This window comes from Trichoderma harzianum (assembly GCF_003025095.1).
Source record: "Trichoderma harzianum CBS 226.95 unplaced genomic scaffold M431scaffold_84, whole genome shotgun sequence".
NCBI lineage: Eukaryota > Fungi > Ascomycota > Sordariomycetes > Hypocreales > Hypocreaceae > Trichoderma > Trichoderma harzianum.
The window spans coordinates 1-13,526 of record NW_020209332.1 but is presented as its reverse complement, the minus strand read 5'-3'; the positions used below and the strand labels follow the sequence as shown (position 1 = coordinate 13,526).

The 13,526-nt window shown below is 33.5% G+C and overlaps 5 protein-coding genes across 5 annotated transcripts; 2 read left to right on the top strand and 3 right to left on the bottom strand.

Moving 5' to 3' along the window:
* Positions 1-4,542: 4,542 nt before the first annotated feature.
* M431DRAFT_102509 (hypothetical protein) lies at positions 4,543-4,704 on the bottom strand (the record flags this gene model as incomplete). The annotated part of the gene is made up of 1 exon (XM_024911451.1): positions 4,543-4,704. A coding segment is annotated over one exon (162 nt), but the record flags the coding sequence as incomplete, so codon positions are not given.
* Positions 4,705-7,820: 3,116 nt separating this feature from the next.
* M431DRAFT_488643 (hypothetical protein) lies at positions 7,821-8,568 on the top strand (the record flags this gene model as incomplete). The annotated part of the gene is made up of 4 exons (XM_024916582.1): positions 7,821-7,941; positions 8,004-8,050; positions 8,289-8,293; positions 8,355-8,568. The coding sequence occupies 4 exons, from the start codon at positions 7,821-7,823 to the stop codon at positions 8,566-8,568; spliced, it is 387 nt and encodes a 128-aa protein (XP_024767003.1).
* A 220-nt stretch (positions 8,569-8,788) lies between these two features.
* On the top strand, positions 8,789-9,880 carry M431DRAFT_102504 (carbohydrate-binding module family 1 protein; the record flags this gene model as incomplete). The annotated part of the gene is made up of 2 exons (XM_024911450.1): positions 8,789-9,254; positions 9,312-9,880. The coding sequence occupies 2 exons, from the start codon at positions 8,789-8,791 to the stop codon at positions 9,878-9,880; spliced, it is 1,035 nt and encodes a 344-aa protein (XP_024767002.1).
* A 339-nt stretch (positions 9,881-10,219) lies between these two features.
* On the bottom strand, positions 10,220-10,745 carry M431DRAFT_157457 (hypothetical protein; the record flags this gene model as incomplete). Its single annotated transcript, XM_024912974.1, has 2 exons — positions 10,220-10,524; positions 10,578-10,745. Coding segments are annotated over 2 exons (178 nt in total), but the record flags the coding sequence as incomplete, so codon positions are not given.
* Positions 10,746-12,605: 1,860 nt separating this feature from the next.
* Positions 12,606-13,457, bottom strand: M431DRAFT_514432 (hypothetical protein). Its single transcript, XM_024920234.1, has one exon. The coding sequence runs from the start codon at positions 13,450-13,452 to the stop codon at positions 12,718-12,720; it is 735 nt and encodes a 244-aa protein (XP_024767000.1). The 5' UTR covers positions 13,453-13,457; the 3' UTR covers positions 12,606-12,717.
* Between the last annotated feature and the right edge of the window lie 69 nt (positions 13,458-13,526).

Sequence of the window (13,526 nt, the reverse complement as noted above, 5' to 3'; positions counted from 1 at the left end):
AAATAGAAAGGCTATAATAAAATAGAAAAATTATAGTAAACTATTAAGGACTTTAAATACTTAAAAAACCTTATAAATAACTTCCACCGAAGTCTAAGTTTAGTAAAGAAGGGTTAAAAGCATCTTAATTAATAGCGTTAACCGCAGAACCTGCAGTCATAGGATTAGTTAGATTAAGTAATAATATTACAGCCTAACGAGCAGCCTCCGCTTCCTTACGCTTAACCTTATCTAACTCCGCTAAATTATTAATACCCTAGGATACCGCATACGCCGCCTTTTTAAACTATTCCTTACGTTATTTCCGAAGATAAATAACTTTAACTATAAAATTTACAATTTCCTCTTTAATAGCTTTAACCTTATTATTAAGCTAATTGCACTAATAGGAAATATATAATAATTATTAAGGTATAAGAAATACCTTATAATAAGATTTATAATCCTTAATATACTTTAAGCAGCAACCTAAGTTAACCTCGGAAGCTAAATACTAAAATCCCTTTTTTTTATAATAAAAGCAGGGTTTTATCTTAATAGATTGCAATAATATAAAAGCAGCAAGGGCCATACTCCTATTAAGTTTTTTCTTTTTTTTTTTTATATTAGCTAAGTTAGTAGATTTTTAAATATAAAAAGTTATTTTAGTAATAAATAGGTAATAAAATAAGAAGAATACTTATAAGTAGGAGGTATGGATACTTATATACTAGATTACCTAGTCTTAGGGATAAGACTAATAGGAGGGGAGAATTATATTACGACCCAGCTCTTATAGTTGTAATAAGGGGCCTATAGGGTAGGCACTCCCAGATTAACATCAGGCCGCGTAGCTAATTAAAAAGCAGTCGACAAAAATCAACGTTAATTTTAATTAACGTAGGAATAAATTAATTAAAATTATAAGTAATTCTATTTAACTCTAGAATATATAACTGGATATATAAGTCTACTTTATATTACTTATTAAAATACTTAAATAGCTAGTTATTATTATAGCGTTTATAATATAATTAGATTAGAATACAGATATTTACTTTTATTTATATTACTAGCTGGTGATAAAATTGCCCGTTACTAACCTAATTGCTTCGCTAACATAAACTATATAACTACTCTAAGGTTTATCCCTTAGAAACAGCTAACCTATAGTGCCTATAGGACCCGGTTCGTCACAAAGACTCTTATTATACCTACTCTCATTAACGTAAATTAACTGGCAAGAATCAAAGAATGATCTTTCGTATATATGGTCGGCTCTTAAGTCTGGGTTATGCTCCTTGGTAATATTTCTTATAATTTTTTATATAATCTACGCTCTTTAAAGCTTTACTTACGCGGAAACGAGTTACATTAGTATTAAACTCCTTGCGGAGAAACGCCACTATTATTTATTTATTTATTTTATTATTAACGTCTACTAAGTAATCTAGTTATATAAGTTTTTATCTAGGTACTAGGACAGTAGGAGCTGCTAAGTTTAAATTAGGTATTTACTACGTTTTAATATAATAAAGGAAATAAGGAAGTATTAATTTATTTTATATATTTATTTTTATAAAGAGGGGGTTATATAAGTTTATTTCCTTTACTAACTTCTAAAAGTCCTTATACCCTCTATTACTAAGGAGGTATTAAATATAAATAATTTTAAAGTATACCTCCTTCTTTAATATATTAAGGAGGAAAAGGGCTATTATATAATACTTTATAAAGTATTTTTATATCCTTAACTTTTTATATTTATAAATAAGCCTAGCGTTATATTTAAATCTTTTATAATATTTTATAAAGTCCTTATATTTAAACTTTTTAATTAATAGCCTATATAAGATTAAGTATAGGAAATATAGCTTTAGGGATATAAAAAAGGCTTTATAAAAGCTTTATTTATTAGTCTTATATAACTTTAAGTAGTTATTATTTTAATTATTATTTTATATTTCCTTATATTCTTTTTTATTTATTTTTTAATAAAAATAATAATAAAGTAGTTTTTTAAATAGTAAGGGAGTTTTAAACTTTCTTTTACTAATTAATTAGCTTTTTTATTTTTTAATATATCCTTATAGCCTAAGACCTAGGCTACTTTTATAATTATTTATAAAAATAGTCTTTAGGTAATTTAATATAGCCTTATATAGGCTCCTTAAGATAAAGTAGAAGTTAACCTTAGTATTTTATTTACTACTACTAAGTTATTTAGAAAAAGTAAAATCTTTTAAATATTTAAGTTTATAAAAGTATATATTTTAATTAGCTTTATAACTTTAAAAATACCTATTACCTTAGTATTATAAACCTTTACGTTAGTAAAGGGGTTATATACTATAGTTTTTTTAAAGTTATAGTATATAATAGTTTTTTAGCTAGTATTACCTTATTTATTCTATAATTTATTTAAGTAAGTAAAAAGGGTAGACCTAGGGAGGCTATTAAGTAATTTTAGGTATTTCTTTATTACTTTTAACTTTAGTAAGCTTCTAAAATTTAAGTTTACTTAAACTACTTTATTATTCTTAGTAAATAAAAAAGGTTAAACTATTTTCCTTACTAAGGCTATAGTATATTATAGTTAAGTAAAAGAAACCTTAGGGAAGAGTTTTTTATTAATATATTTATTAACTAAGTAGTTCCTATTTAAACCTATAAAGTAAGCTGCTATATAAAGTTTAGTTTATATTACTTATACTAATACTAAGGGGACTTTTAATTTTTTATATATAATAAAAAAGTTAATTATTTTTTATATAAGGATAATTACTTTAGCTACTACTTTAAATAGGGGTTTTAAAATTATAGTTAATTTTATTAAACTTATTTTTACTTATTTATTTAGATTTATTATATTTTATTTACTTTTACTAAATTAAAAAGCCTTTATCTTATATAAAGCTATAGAAGTAATATAGGCCTTAGCTACTATAATTATTATATTTAGTAAAGATTTCTTTTATATTTTATTTAAAAATCTTAGGAAATTAATTACTTTAAAGGCTTTTCCCTTTATAATTTTAAAGTATTTTTTAAAGGAAAGCTATAAATTTAAGTATATCCTTAATTACTAAACTAAGTCCTAGGGGGCTATAGTTTTTCCTTTAAAATCTACTCCTTTATTATATATTTAAGTTTTAGTTTTATAAAAGTATATAAATTCAGCTTTATTTAAGTTAAAGAAAACTATATTTTTATTACCTTAGTTTAAGGTATTTTTTAATTTTTACTAAAGCTTTTAAGTAGTTTTTTTAATATTAACTTCTACTATTATAATACTAATATTATTTATATATTTAAAGTAAGTATTAAGGTTATTAAGCTTTAGGCTAAAGGAAAAATAAAGTATAAAAATAATAGGGGAAATAAAAGACCTTTATAAAGCTTTATATTCTAGCTTTATTTTTAAGAAGGTAATCTTATAGCCGTTTTAAATAAAAGCTTTATAATTACTTATAAAAAAGTTAACTTATTTTATAAAAAAAAAGGGCTATTTTTATTCCTTAAGTTTATATATTAAGCAGTTATATATAATAATATTAAATATATTAAAAATATTAAATAAAAAGAGGGAGATAATAAAACCTTAGGTTAAGGTAATTTTAGTATTATATAGTAGGTAAGTAACTAACTTTATTATAAACCTTTTTAAAAAAGCTTTAAAATATTATTTTAATAATATTTTATATTTTATTATTAAAAAAAAGATTTTTTTAGCTAGGAGTTTTTTAAGGCTTTTACTTATATAAAAAAGTAAAAAAATAAGTTTATAACTTTTATATATAATATATACCTTCTCTAGCTTCCTAGGTTTAAGGATAATAATAATTTTTATACTTTAGAAAAAAAATAAGTAGTATTTTATTATTAAATATCTATAGATAAGGTTAATTATATATTTACTAATAGTAAGCTAAGTAAGCTATAAAAGGGTAACTAATATACTATTTACGCTAGGTATAATATTTTCTAACTTTATTATAGCTTTTTTAACCTTTAATTTTAATATTATTTAGTTTTAGTAAATATTTTTATTAATAAAAAGTCCTTTTTTTATAAGTTTAAAATATTTTTTTTTATTATCTTACGCTTAAGAAGCTTATTTTTAAGGAAAGTTACTTTTTTTATAAGGTTTAAAATACTTTTATTTTTATTTATTAAGGAGGGTAGTTAAAAGCAGTCTATTACTTTATATTACTTAGCTATTAATTAAATATTTTTAGTAATACTAGCTTTTACTATAATTTTATTTTAGTAAGCTTATTTATTATAATATATAATATTTTTAAGGGTTTTATAAGCTTTTTTATAAATAAAGGAGTTATTTACTACTTTTTTATAGGCCTTATAAGCTGCTTTATATTTCTTTAACTACTATAGTATACTATAGCTATTTTAGTACTTAGTTTTACTAACTACCTTTATAATTTATTTAAAGAGATTTTATAAGGCCTTAGTATACTTATTTAGGTTAGTTTTTAATAATATAGTTAAATTAACTATAAGGAGGGTTTAAGTAAAAAAGTATATAAGTTAGCTAAAGTTTTCCTAATATTTTATTAAAATATATTTTTTCCTTACCCCTAGGGTTATTTTTAAAAACTTAAGTAAGTTTATAATTACTATATAATAATTTAATTTTATATTAAAGGAATATTTAACTTTAGTTAATATAAAGTAGTTTATAAAAACTAAGTTTATATATTTTCCTAAGTATTAAGTAAGTATATTTATTAAAGCTAGGAGGAAATTATATTTTTCTACTTATTTTATAATTTTATTACCTACTAAATCTATACTTCTACCTAGGTTTTAAAGTTAATATAAAATATTAAAGTTACCTATAATAATTAAGTAAGGGAAGGGAGGATTTTATTTAATAAAGGTTTTTATAGTTAAGTTTACTAAAGCCTTTTAATAAATATTAATAATAATATAATTATATACTTTTATTTAGTATATATATTTATCCTTTAGGCCTAGGGGAAAAAGTTATTTATTAAAGAGGTTTAAAAAGATTTTAATAAATATAAAAACTAAAGGTTTAGTATTTTTTTAATTATTTAAGGGGTTATATACTTAATATTTAAGATAATTTTTAATTTACCTTTTATTTAATACCTTATTTTATTAAGTATAAGGTTCCTAAATTAGTATAATATTATAGCTACTTTTTTATATTAATAATAAAGTAATATCTTAATATAAACTACTTTTCCTAACGTTAATTTAAAAGATTTTAAAGTTAATATTTCTTTAGTAGTTATAATAGGGCCTATTATTTATAAGCTTATATTAAAAGGTTTATTAATTCTAAAGGAAGTATTAAGTATATTTTTATTTTCTTTAGCCTTTACATCCTCCTTTTTATTATTTAAGCTAGTTATATAAATTATTAACTTAGTAGAGGAAGCTCCTTTATAAAAATCCTCTTTATTTAAGTTAACTTTAACTATAACTTTTTTAACTAGGGCTTAAGGGGGAAAAGGTAGTATTAAGCTAAATATTAGTAAATATAAGCGGGGGCTTATTTAAGTCCTTAGGTTAATTATTTTTTTAATATTAAAGGCTAAGGTAGGGGTAGGTTTAGGTTTAAGTAGGTTAGCTTTATTATACTTTTACTAACCTAACTTTTAAATAGCCTAAAGTTAGGCTTTAGTTATTTATACTTTTTTTTTATTTTTAATAATTAATTTAGTAAAGTACTTTAAAAAGTCTACTATATAAAAGTTATTATAATTAATATACTAAAGGGGGGATAAGTAGTTTACTATAATATTATTATATTTATATAATAGGTTACTATATTTAAGGTACTTCTTAGTCCTAGTATAATTCTAAGGGTTATAAAAACTAAGGTATTATTAACATTAGGTAACCTAAGGTAATTAAACCTAAACTTTAGCTAGGTAAAAAATATTAAAAAGTCTAAAGCTAGGTTTAATATTTTCTTTAAAGGAAATAAAGTAATTATATATATTAAGGAATTCCCTAAAGGGAGCCTTATAGTAGGCTATTAATAGGCTTTTAGCCCTAGCCTTAATATATACCTCCTTAGGGATTAATATATTTATAATATAGGTTTTACTTATATTAGTATAAGTTTTTAGTATATTATATATAAAAAAAACCTTTTATATATATACTTCTTTAATTTTTAAGTTATTACTTTCTACAGCTGGCTTAAGGGTAATAATTTTATTTTTAGTATTTTAATCTTTTACTTAAAGGGTAAAGCTTAACTAGACTTTTTAAAAGTAAGTAATATCTTTAACGTTAAGTTTTATAAAGCTAATTAATTTTTATTTAGTACTAATAACTATTATTTTTCTTTAGTTATAGTCTAGCGGAACTTAAATAAAAATATAATTATTAGGCTTTTAATTACCTAATATAATTTTATTTTTATTTTATTTTCTATTAGCAGAGGCCAGCCCTTTATTACTAAAAGTAAGATTCTTTTAAATATTATTATCCTTTTACAGTATTTTATTATAAATAATATTCTATAATATAACCTATACCTATATAACCTTAGGGTCCTTTTAGCTTACTTTTCTAATAGCTATAAAAGCTTCTATTATAGTAAAGTACTTAAAGCTATTTAATTTATCTCCCTTACTATAGTATATATTAACTAACGCTATTTTAATTAATTAAGCAGCTTTTTCCTTACTACTTAATTTCTTAAGGTTTTTAAACCTTCCTTTAGGGTTAATATAAAAAGTAATAAAATTTTTAAATATAATATTTAAGTATAATTAAACCTATTTTACTATTATTAAGGAAAGTTAAAATAAATATTATACTAAGTAGAAGTTAATAACTATAATTATACTTAATACTATATTTTATTTAGCTTATTATTATATATTAATTTTATTAATTTAGCTTATAATTTTATTTTTAATAAAAAATTTCCCTTTTTTACTTAAGTTAATAGCTTCCTTTATATTACTAAAAATAAAGGTAATAAAGCCTTTTAAAGCTATTTATACTATAATTATTATTACTACTATACTTAATTTTACCTTATTAAAGCTAGGTAAAGGTATTTTATTTATACTAAGGGCTTTTTTAAAATATCTTTTCTTCTTAAAGGTAAAAGGGAGGACTATAGCCTTTTTTATTTTTAGGCCTAAGGGGGTTACCTCTTTCTAAGGTTAAAAAACTATCGCAGGTCCAGGGGCAACGGGGTTTATTCTATTTTAATTATCTAAAGGTTTTATAAATATTTCCATCTCTTTAAAGTCCCTAGATAGGACCGTAAATAAAAAAATCATAGTTGTTTTATCGAATAGCTAGTTAAACAGGTGGGAGTTTTTGGTGGTTAGGCACCTAAAAGGTGGGGTACCTGTAGGTGTAGGAGGGAAGCTTGTTAACTGAACTTATGTTGAACTTGGCTAGATTTTACTTCTGTCTGTACAACGGCTTTGCAGGCTGATATATATTTAGAACTGTCCTGTGAGTCGGCGAGAAGACATCAATCGCGCAGTATCGGCCTTTTGATATAGAGGTTTGCTGTCAGATTTCGGCTAGCGGGGATAGTCGGCAGGGCGTGGTCGGGGTGCTTGCACTTCGCCACAGACTCTCCGCTTACTTGGGTCGTCCGCCTCTCGCAACTGCAATGTCCGTCAAGTGACATGGTCTGGCGAGGCCTCTAGCTGTGGCTGTAACGGCATCAGCGGACCGGCGATGGGACAGTGAGACGTGCCTCGGCACATACTTTGCTTTCTTATGTCGATAAGACCGAGCCAAGAGGGAAGCACTCAGGGGTGTGCTGTGAAGTTTGAACTGCGACACATTATCAGCTTACAGTCTCCAAAATGGGCAGCCTCGAAAAGAAAGAGTACACCTACGCCAGCCTCGAGGGAGACCAAACCCTGCCGGCAGATGTCTACCATGCGTCTTCTTCGAGCGGCAAGCCAGGCGATGTCAAGCCAAATGGTATGCACATTCAAGCCGCCCACTTCAGGGTAGTTGACAACTTGCTGACAGCTCTCTTCTAGCCATTATCTTCTACGGAGGACGGTTTATGATAGGCACCGAGGACATCGTAAGGTCGTGACACCCGTTTTACCCACGGCCAGCTAATTTACTTCTAGACAAGTTATATCACATTTTACCGTTAGCCAACTTTAACAGTAGCGGCTAGTTTCTTATCTAAAAGCAATAAGCTTGTTAGAAATCAGCCGATATAGCCTGACCTTAGCAAAATGCATTTCTATTCCTTGGCAACTATTCTATTTACAGGTATCCTGGCAGCCCCGGCTGGTGTAATATATTAACAACAGGAGACGTAGGTTCTTATGTAAATCAAGTTCTTATACTATAATTTATACTGATAATCTTTTCTACAGTAGGAATAGCAAGGGCCTTATGACATTAGGTTGGCTGACTGATTTGCTATTAGGCGAGTTGCATCACGATTTTATCCTAGCGAATGTAACTGACCCCAGCGGCTATTTGATCGAGGAGGGAGCAGTGGTTCAGAACCGGGTCGTTGTGACTCTAGAGTCTAAGCGCACCAATTGCAAGCGGCCAGACGATCGTATTCATTCAATAAGCGGCTAGGTGGCTGGACGATTAAGGATAGCTTGATGTCTCCGAAACCATTAATGGCGACATCCAATAGAAAGTGTAAATGGAAGAGCATGGAGAACCTTGTTCTTATCGTTTCATAAAAGTCCGATTGATATAAAGGGACAATCCCTCCCTCTTACTGCGATAGTCTACGCTTAACTTCTCTGTCTGTGGGCTAGTTTCCCAGCGACTCGCCAAGTTATATGTCAGGATGCTCTCTTGCGGAAAACTAGCTCTGATCTTCCTTGCCGCCAGTGTGCAGGAGGCTGTGGCTTCTCTCTCATCGGGCTGTGGTAAAGCTGTAGGCACTAGCAGTGGCACTAAATCCATGACAGTGAACGGCAAGACGCGGCAGTACATCCTGCAGCTTCCGGCCAACTACAATGCCAGCAGCGGTTACAAGCTCATTTTTGGGTATCACTGGCGTGATGGTACCATGAATAATGTTGCCCCTGGCTACTATGGCCTACGGGATTTAGCACGAGAGACGGCTATCTTCGTTGCGCCACAGGGCCTGAATAACGGTTGGGCGAATAGCGGAGGAGAGGACCTCACATTTACCGACCAGATGGTGGATTATATCACTTCCAACGCCTGTGTCGACAAAGACCAGATATTCTCCACGGGGTGGAGTTATGGCGGCGCTATGACCTTCGAGCTGGCTTGCTCCCGTCCAAGTATGACAGCCAAACGTGAATGTGATCTCTACAAGCTCAACTAACGTGTTATCCTAGATGTCTTCAAGGCGGTAGCCGTTATTGCCGGGGCTCAGCTCAGCGGATGCGACGGCGGAACCACGCCAATCCCGTACCTCGGCATCCACGGCGTGGTCGACAGCGTTCTCCCCATCAATCTTGGCCGAGGTCTACGCGACAAGTTCCTCCAGCTCAACGGCTGCACTTCTAAGAACGCTCCTGAGCCGGCCGGCGGCTCTGGCACGCACATCAAGACAACGTTCGACTGCAGACCCGGCTACCCGGTCTGGTGGATTGCTCATTCCGGTGATCACGTCCCAGACCCCAAGGACGCCGGCCGGAGTCAATCGTGGGCACCCGGAGAAACTTGGAGTTTCTTCACCCAGCCGGGCTTGAAAGGGCAGAGCGGTGGCAGCAGTAGCAGTGTAACAACGACGTCTAAGATATATTTTACAACTTCCTCCACCACTCCAACAACAACAGCAGGTAGTGATAGCTGCGCGGCCAGATACAGCCAATGTGGAGGTGTTGGATGGTCGGGGCCAACATGCTGCCAATTGGGAGCCACATGCAGGTACTCCAATGATTGGTATTCCCAATGCCTTTAAAGCATTATATATTGCACTTTGAAGGTTCAAGATATATAAAATATTATTATGAGAGCCTCTTACCGGTAGTCGTCGCCTTGTTACTAAATTAGCTAAGAAAACCCGCGACACCCATTTCGAACTTTACGGTATATTATATAAACTCTTATATTTATTAAGCTATATACTGTTTTGCATTTGTATAGAGGTCATAATAAAGCTAGCCTTTTCTTATTATATTTCAAGCAATTTAAAAAATACCGGTAAATCCTACATGACTTATTGTACTATAAGCGAATAATCTATTTATTCTAAGTTGAGTTAAATCTATTAATACTACTGTACCTATTATTAATGAAAATAAAGAACTTANTAATAATATAAATGTTCAGCTCATTTCGGTAGAGCTGTTGTTGGTGGGCCGATTTGTTGTATCGGTCGAGTGTGGGGTGTGGGATTTTGCGGCACAGTGACCTTTTAACGCGCCTGCTTCAACCGATGGCCACTCATGTTGATGGCGCTCATTGCATGGAAACTGGGGAACATGACATGCGAGACTCGGGGCGCTGGATCAACTTCGCCCAAGGGTGGTTACTGGGCTGCCGACGTTCGCGGCAGGCAGCTGGACGACAAGTCAGTTTTGTGTATTGGCAGCTCAACTCCTTCTGTTCTGTATCAGCAATGCGTGTTTCATGTCGAGATATCGAAGGCATCGTACGTAGATGTAGTTGCACATGGCGATGAGATGCAGTAGGTGTTAGGTCGTCGACGTGCAGAGTGTAAGGATCTCTCAGATGGATCGTGTACAATTAGACACAAGAGGGATGTGACGTAGTCGTGGACGTGAAGACAAGTCGTGATATCTGCCGCTGAGGCAACGTAGTCGAACACAGACTTGAGAGGTGAGGCCGTATTTAACAATGAGGTGCTTCTAGCTTGCTGGCCAAGAGAAGCGGCTCTTGCCCACTCTTTCAGTCTCTGGACAAAAGGGACCCTCTTGCAGCTAGACCAAGGTTGTTTATGTGGTGGCCTGGAACGAGTCTTCGCAGCGCGTATGTAGACGCGGAAGAGCTTCCTCTCGGACCAGTAGTCGACAGCCCATTGCCTCTGTCTCTGCATGTCATGTTGGGTTGACATGTCATGCGAGTGCCAAACTCTGGCGTATAGGGACGTGGAGATAGATGACGTTGCTGCGGTCGATATTTCCCTAGAGCCTCGTACAGGGCAGACTTAGAAACGTTTTGGGTGACTCTGATCAAAGCAGCCCCAGCTCGTTCTCAAGCCTCTGCTTGCCTTTCTCATCGTCTGAGATCATCATGGTACCATCCCTCCCTCTTGGATGCACACACTGCGGCATAGTCACAGTTAAATCTTACTTTGGAATGCAATTCACTGCAGCCAATCTAGACCGCTGCGCGTTTCATCGCCGAATCAAATTATTTTTTCTTGTTCATTCTAGTCTAACCTTGAGACGGAGACAAGAATCCTCTTAGGAAGCCAAACCTTCATGCAAGTTTACCGGCCATCAAGAATCTGACGTACGATTAGATAAACGGAAGTAGGTGAAGAGAAAAGGGTGCCATGGGCAGCAACCTGAGGTTCTTGATAAAGCCCTTACAGCATGATAGCTCTGAATTATGTTAGTGGGTTTGATGTCGATGATAGTGAAGCCTCTGTAGCATTGGTTCCATGTACCTTTATTGTGCTGTGATCTTGAGCCGCAATCCTATACTACTAGTCATTGAGCCGAAGTATTATCCACCGCTACTTGTTTTAAAGCGGTGGAATTAGTGGCAAACTTTGATACCCCGCCGGCCTCGGGGAAGCAAAGTTTATTGCCTATTAAGTGTAATAGAAACTTAATAACTATAGCCCTAGGGTTAGTACTTGACTGCGATATGTTCTAGTCGGAATATTGAGGACAAGAGATGTATAAGGATGAAGCTGCATTGCTGCTGTAGTTTTAATAAATCAAAACTGTAAGCAATTTTTATATTTTATCTCCGAACTAGCACAGACTGTACACCTTGCAGGAGATTCGCGTTGAATACGAGCGGCGGAATGACTAGTTCGATCCGAATTCCTATTCCAGCTGCGGGGTCGTTAAAATGATATCTAACTGCAGCTCCACCCCTTGTTCACATGCGGTTTTGTGCAAGATGTGACCCTCTTATAGTTGCATGTTTGGCTGAAATCAGATTATAGTTGATGCATTTCTGCGTCAAAATCTACAGTATATGCTCTTTAAGTTCACTAATTATTGCTAAGCAATGTTGCAAATTTATTTCAGAGGAAGGTCGCGCGAGTGTTACAAGTCTGCATTGCGATTGAACCCTTACAACTGCATTGGCCACAATACGCCACAATATTAGCTGATGTGGAAAGACCTTCGATGCCGTTAATTCGGACACTTACTTCGGCCATTACTGTATACGGAAGTCAGATTATTGCGGCACACCAAGAAGCTCACTACCTATTAGACGCCAAATTCGGCGCATGTAGTAGCTCTATACGAAATGCGAGCTTCGGAATTAGGAGAACGAGTGCCTTGAATAAGGTCTCTCATTGGAATGTTTATGATCATGAGTCGTCTGGTGCTAGTGTGCTTGAAAAAACTTACCGGGCAATGCGGGGTACCGCGGATTTCAGCTTCTGCGAGTGAAACGCCAATGACGTCTACACAAACCGAATTTCGTACATTCACGTAGCTATCTTTGATTTGTTTGTTTGTTTTGTGATTAAACGTCCACTAAGTATCTAGATACATTAATCCGCGATGGGCAATAGGACGGTAGGAGCCGCAAGCTAGTCCTTCGTTCGCTATATTTAGGAATTACAAAGGAGGGGATTGTTCTAAATCAATCTTGGGTTGTCGTAGGTGGTCCGTAAGGGTCCGCCTCTTCGACGAATTTTTGGAATCTTTTGTGGCCGTCCCTTCTGAGAAGAAAGTAGTGCCTACTGGCATTTCTGGGAGGAGGTGGGCCGTGAGTCTGCACTTTGCTAGGTGTCCGGGTCTCTTGTTTCTCCGCACTTGCATTTGATTTCCGTTTCGTGGTTGAACCTGTCGTGGTAGCTTTGGAAGTCCCCATGGCCGGACCCTTCCGCGTACAGGTGATGTAGGAGGCCTCTGTTGAGGCTGAGTTCGTCCGGGCACGTTGTGTGTCCTTAAACGCCATCTCTTGTAGCCCTCGGGCATGGAGTTGTACCAGTGCCTCTCCCAGAGGTTCTTTCCGATCTATTTGGCCCATCTGTTGATATGTGTTATGGTGCTGAGGTGTGTTTTGTGTGCCGTCAGTCTGGTTCCATCCCTCTGCTTCGTTGCCTGGTACATCTTTGTGTCCGGGGACCCACGCTACTGTGATCCTGATGGGGTATGCTGCTTTGGCTCCCTTCTGGAAAGCAATGTATTCTTCTTGGGAGGATTCCGGTGGGGTTCCTAATAGGCCGTCGACCACTGCTGAGTGGTCAAGGAAGAAGTATGCTTCTCGTACTGAGGGGCTGTCCCGGATGATGCGTAAGGCCAATTTCATTGCTTGGGCAGCGCCTCTCGCTTCCGCGTCGTAGACTTCCAGCATAGATAGGGGTATCTTCATATGCGCTTTCTCCGAGATATAGCTCGCATTAGTGGAGGGGTTTAGTGAAGATCCGCTGTAAGTAAGACATATAA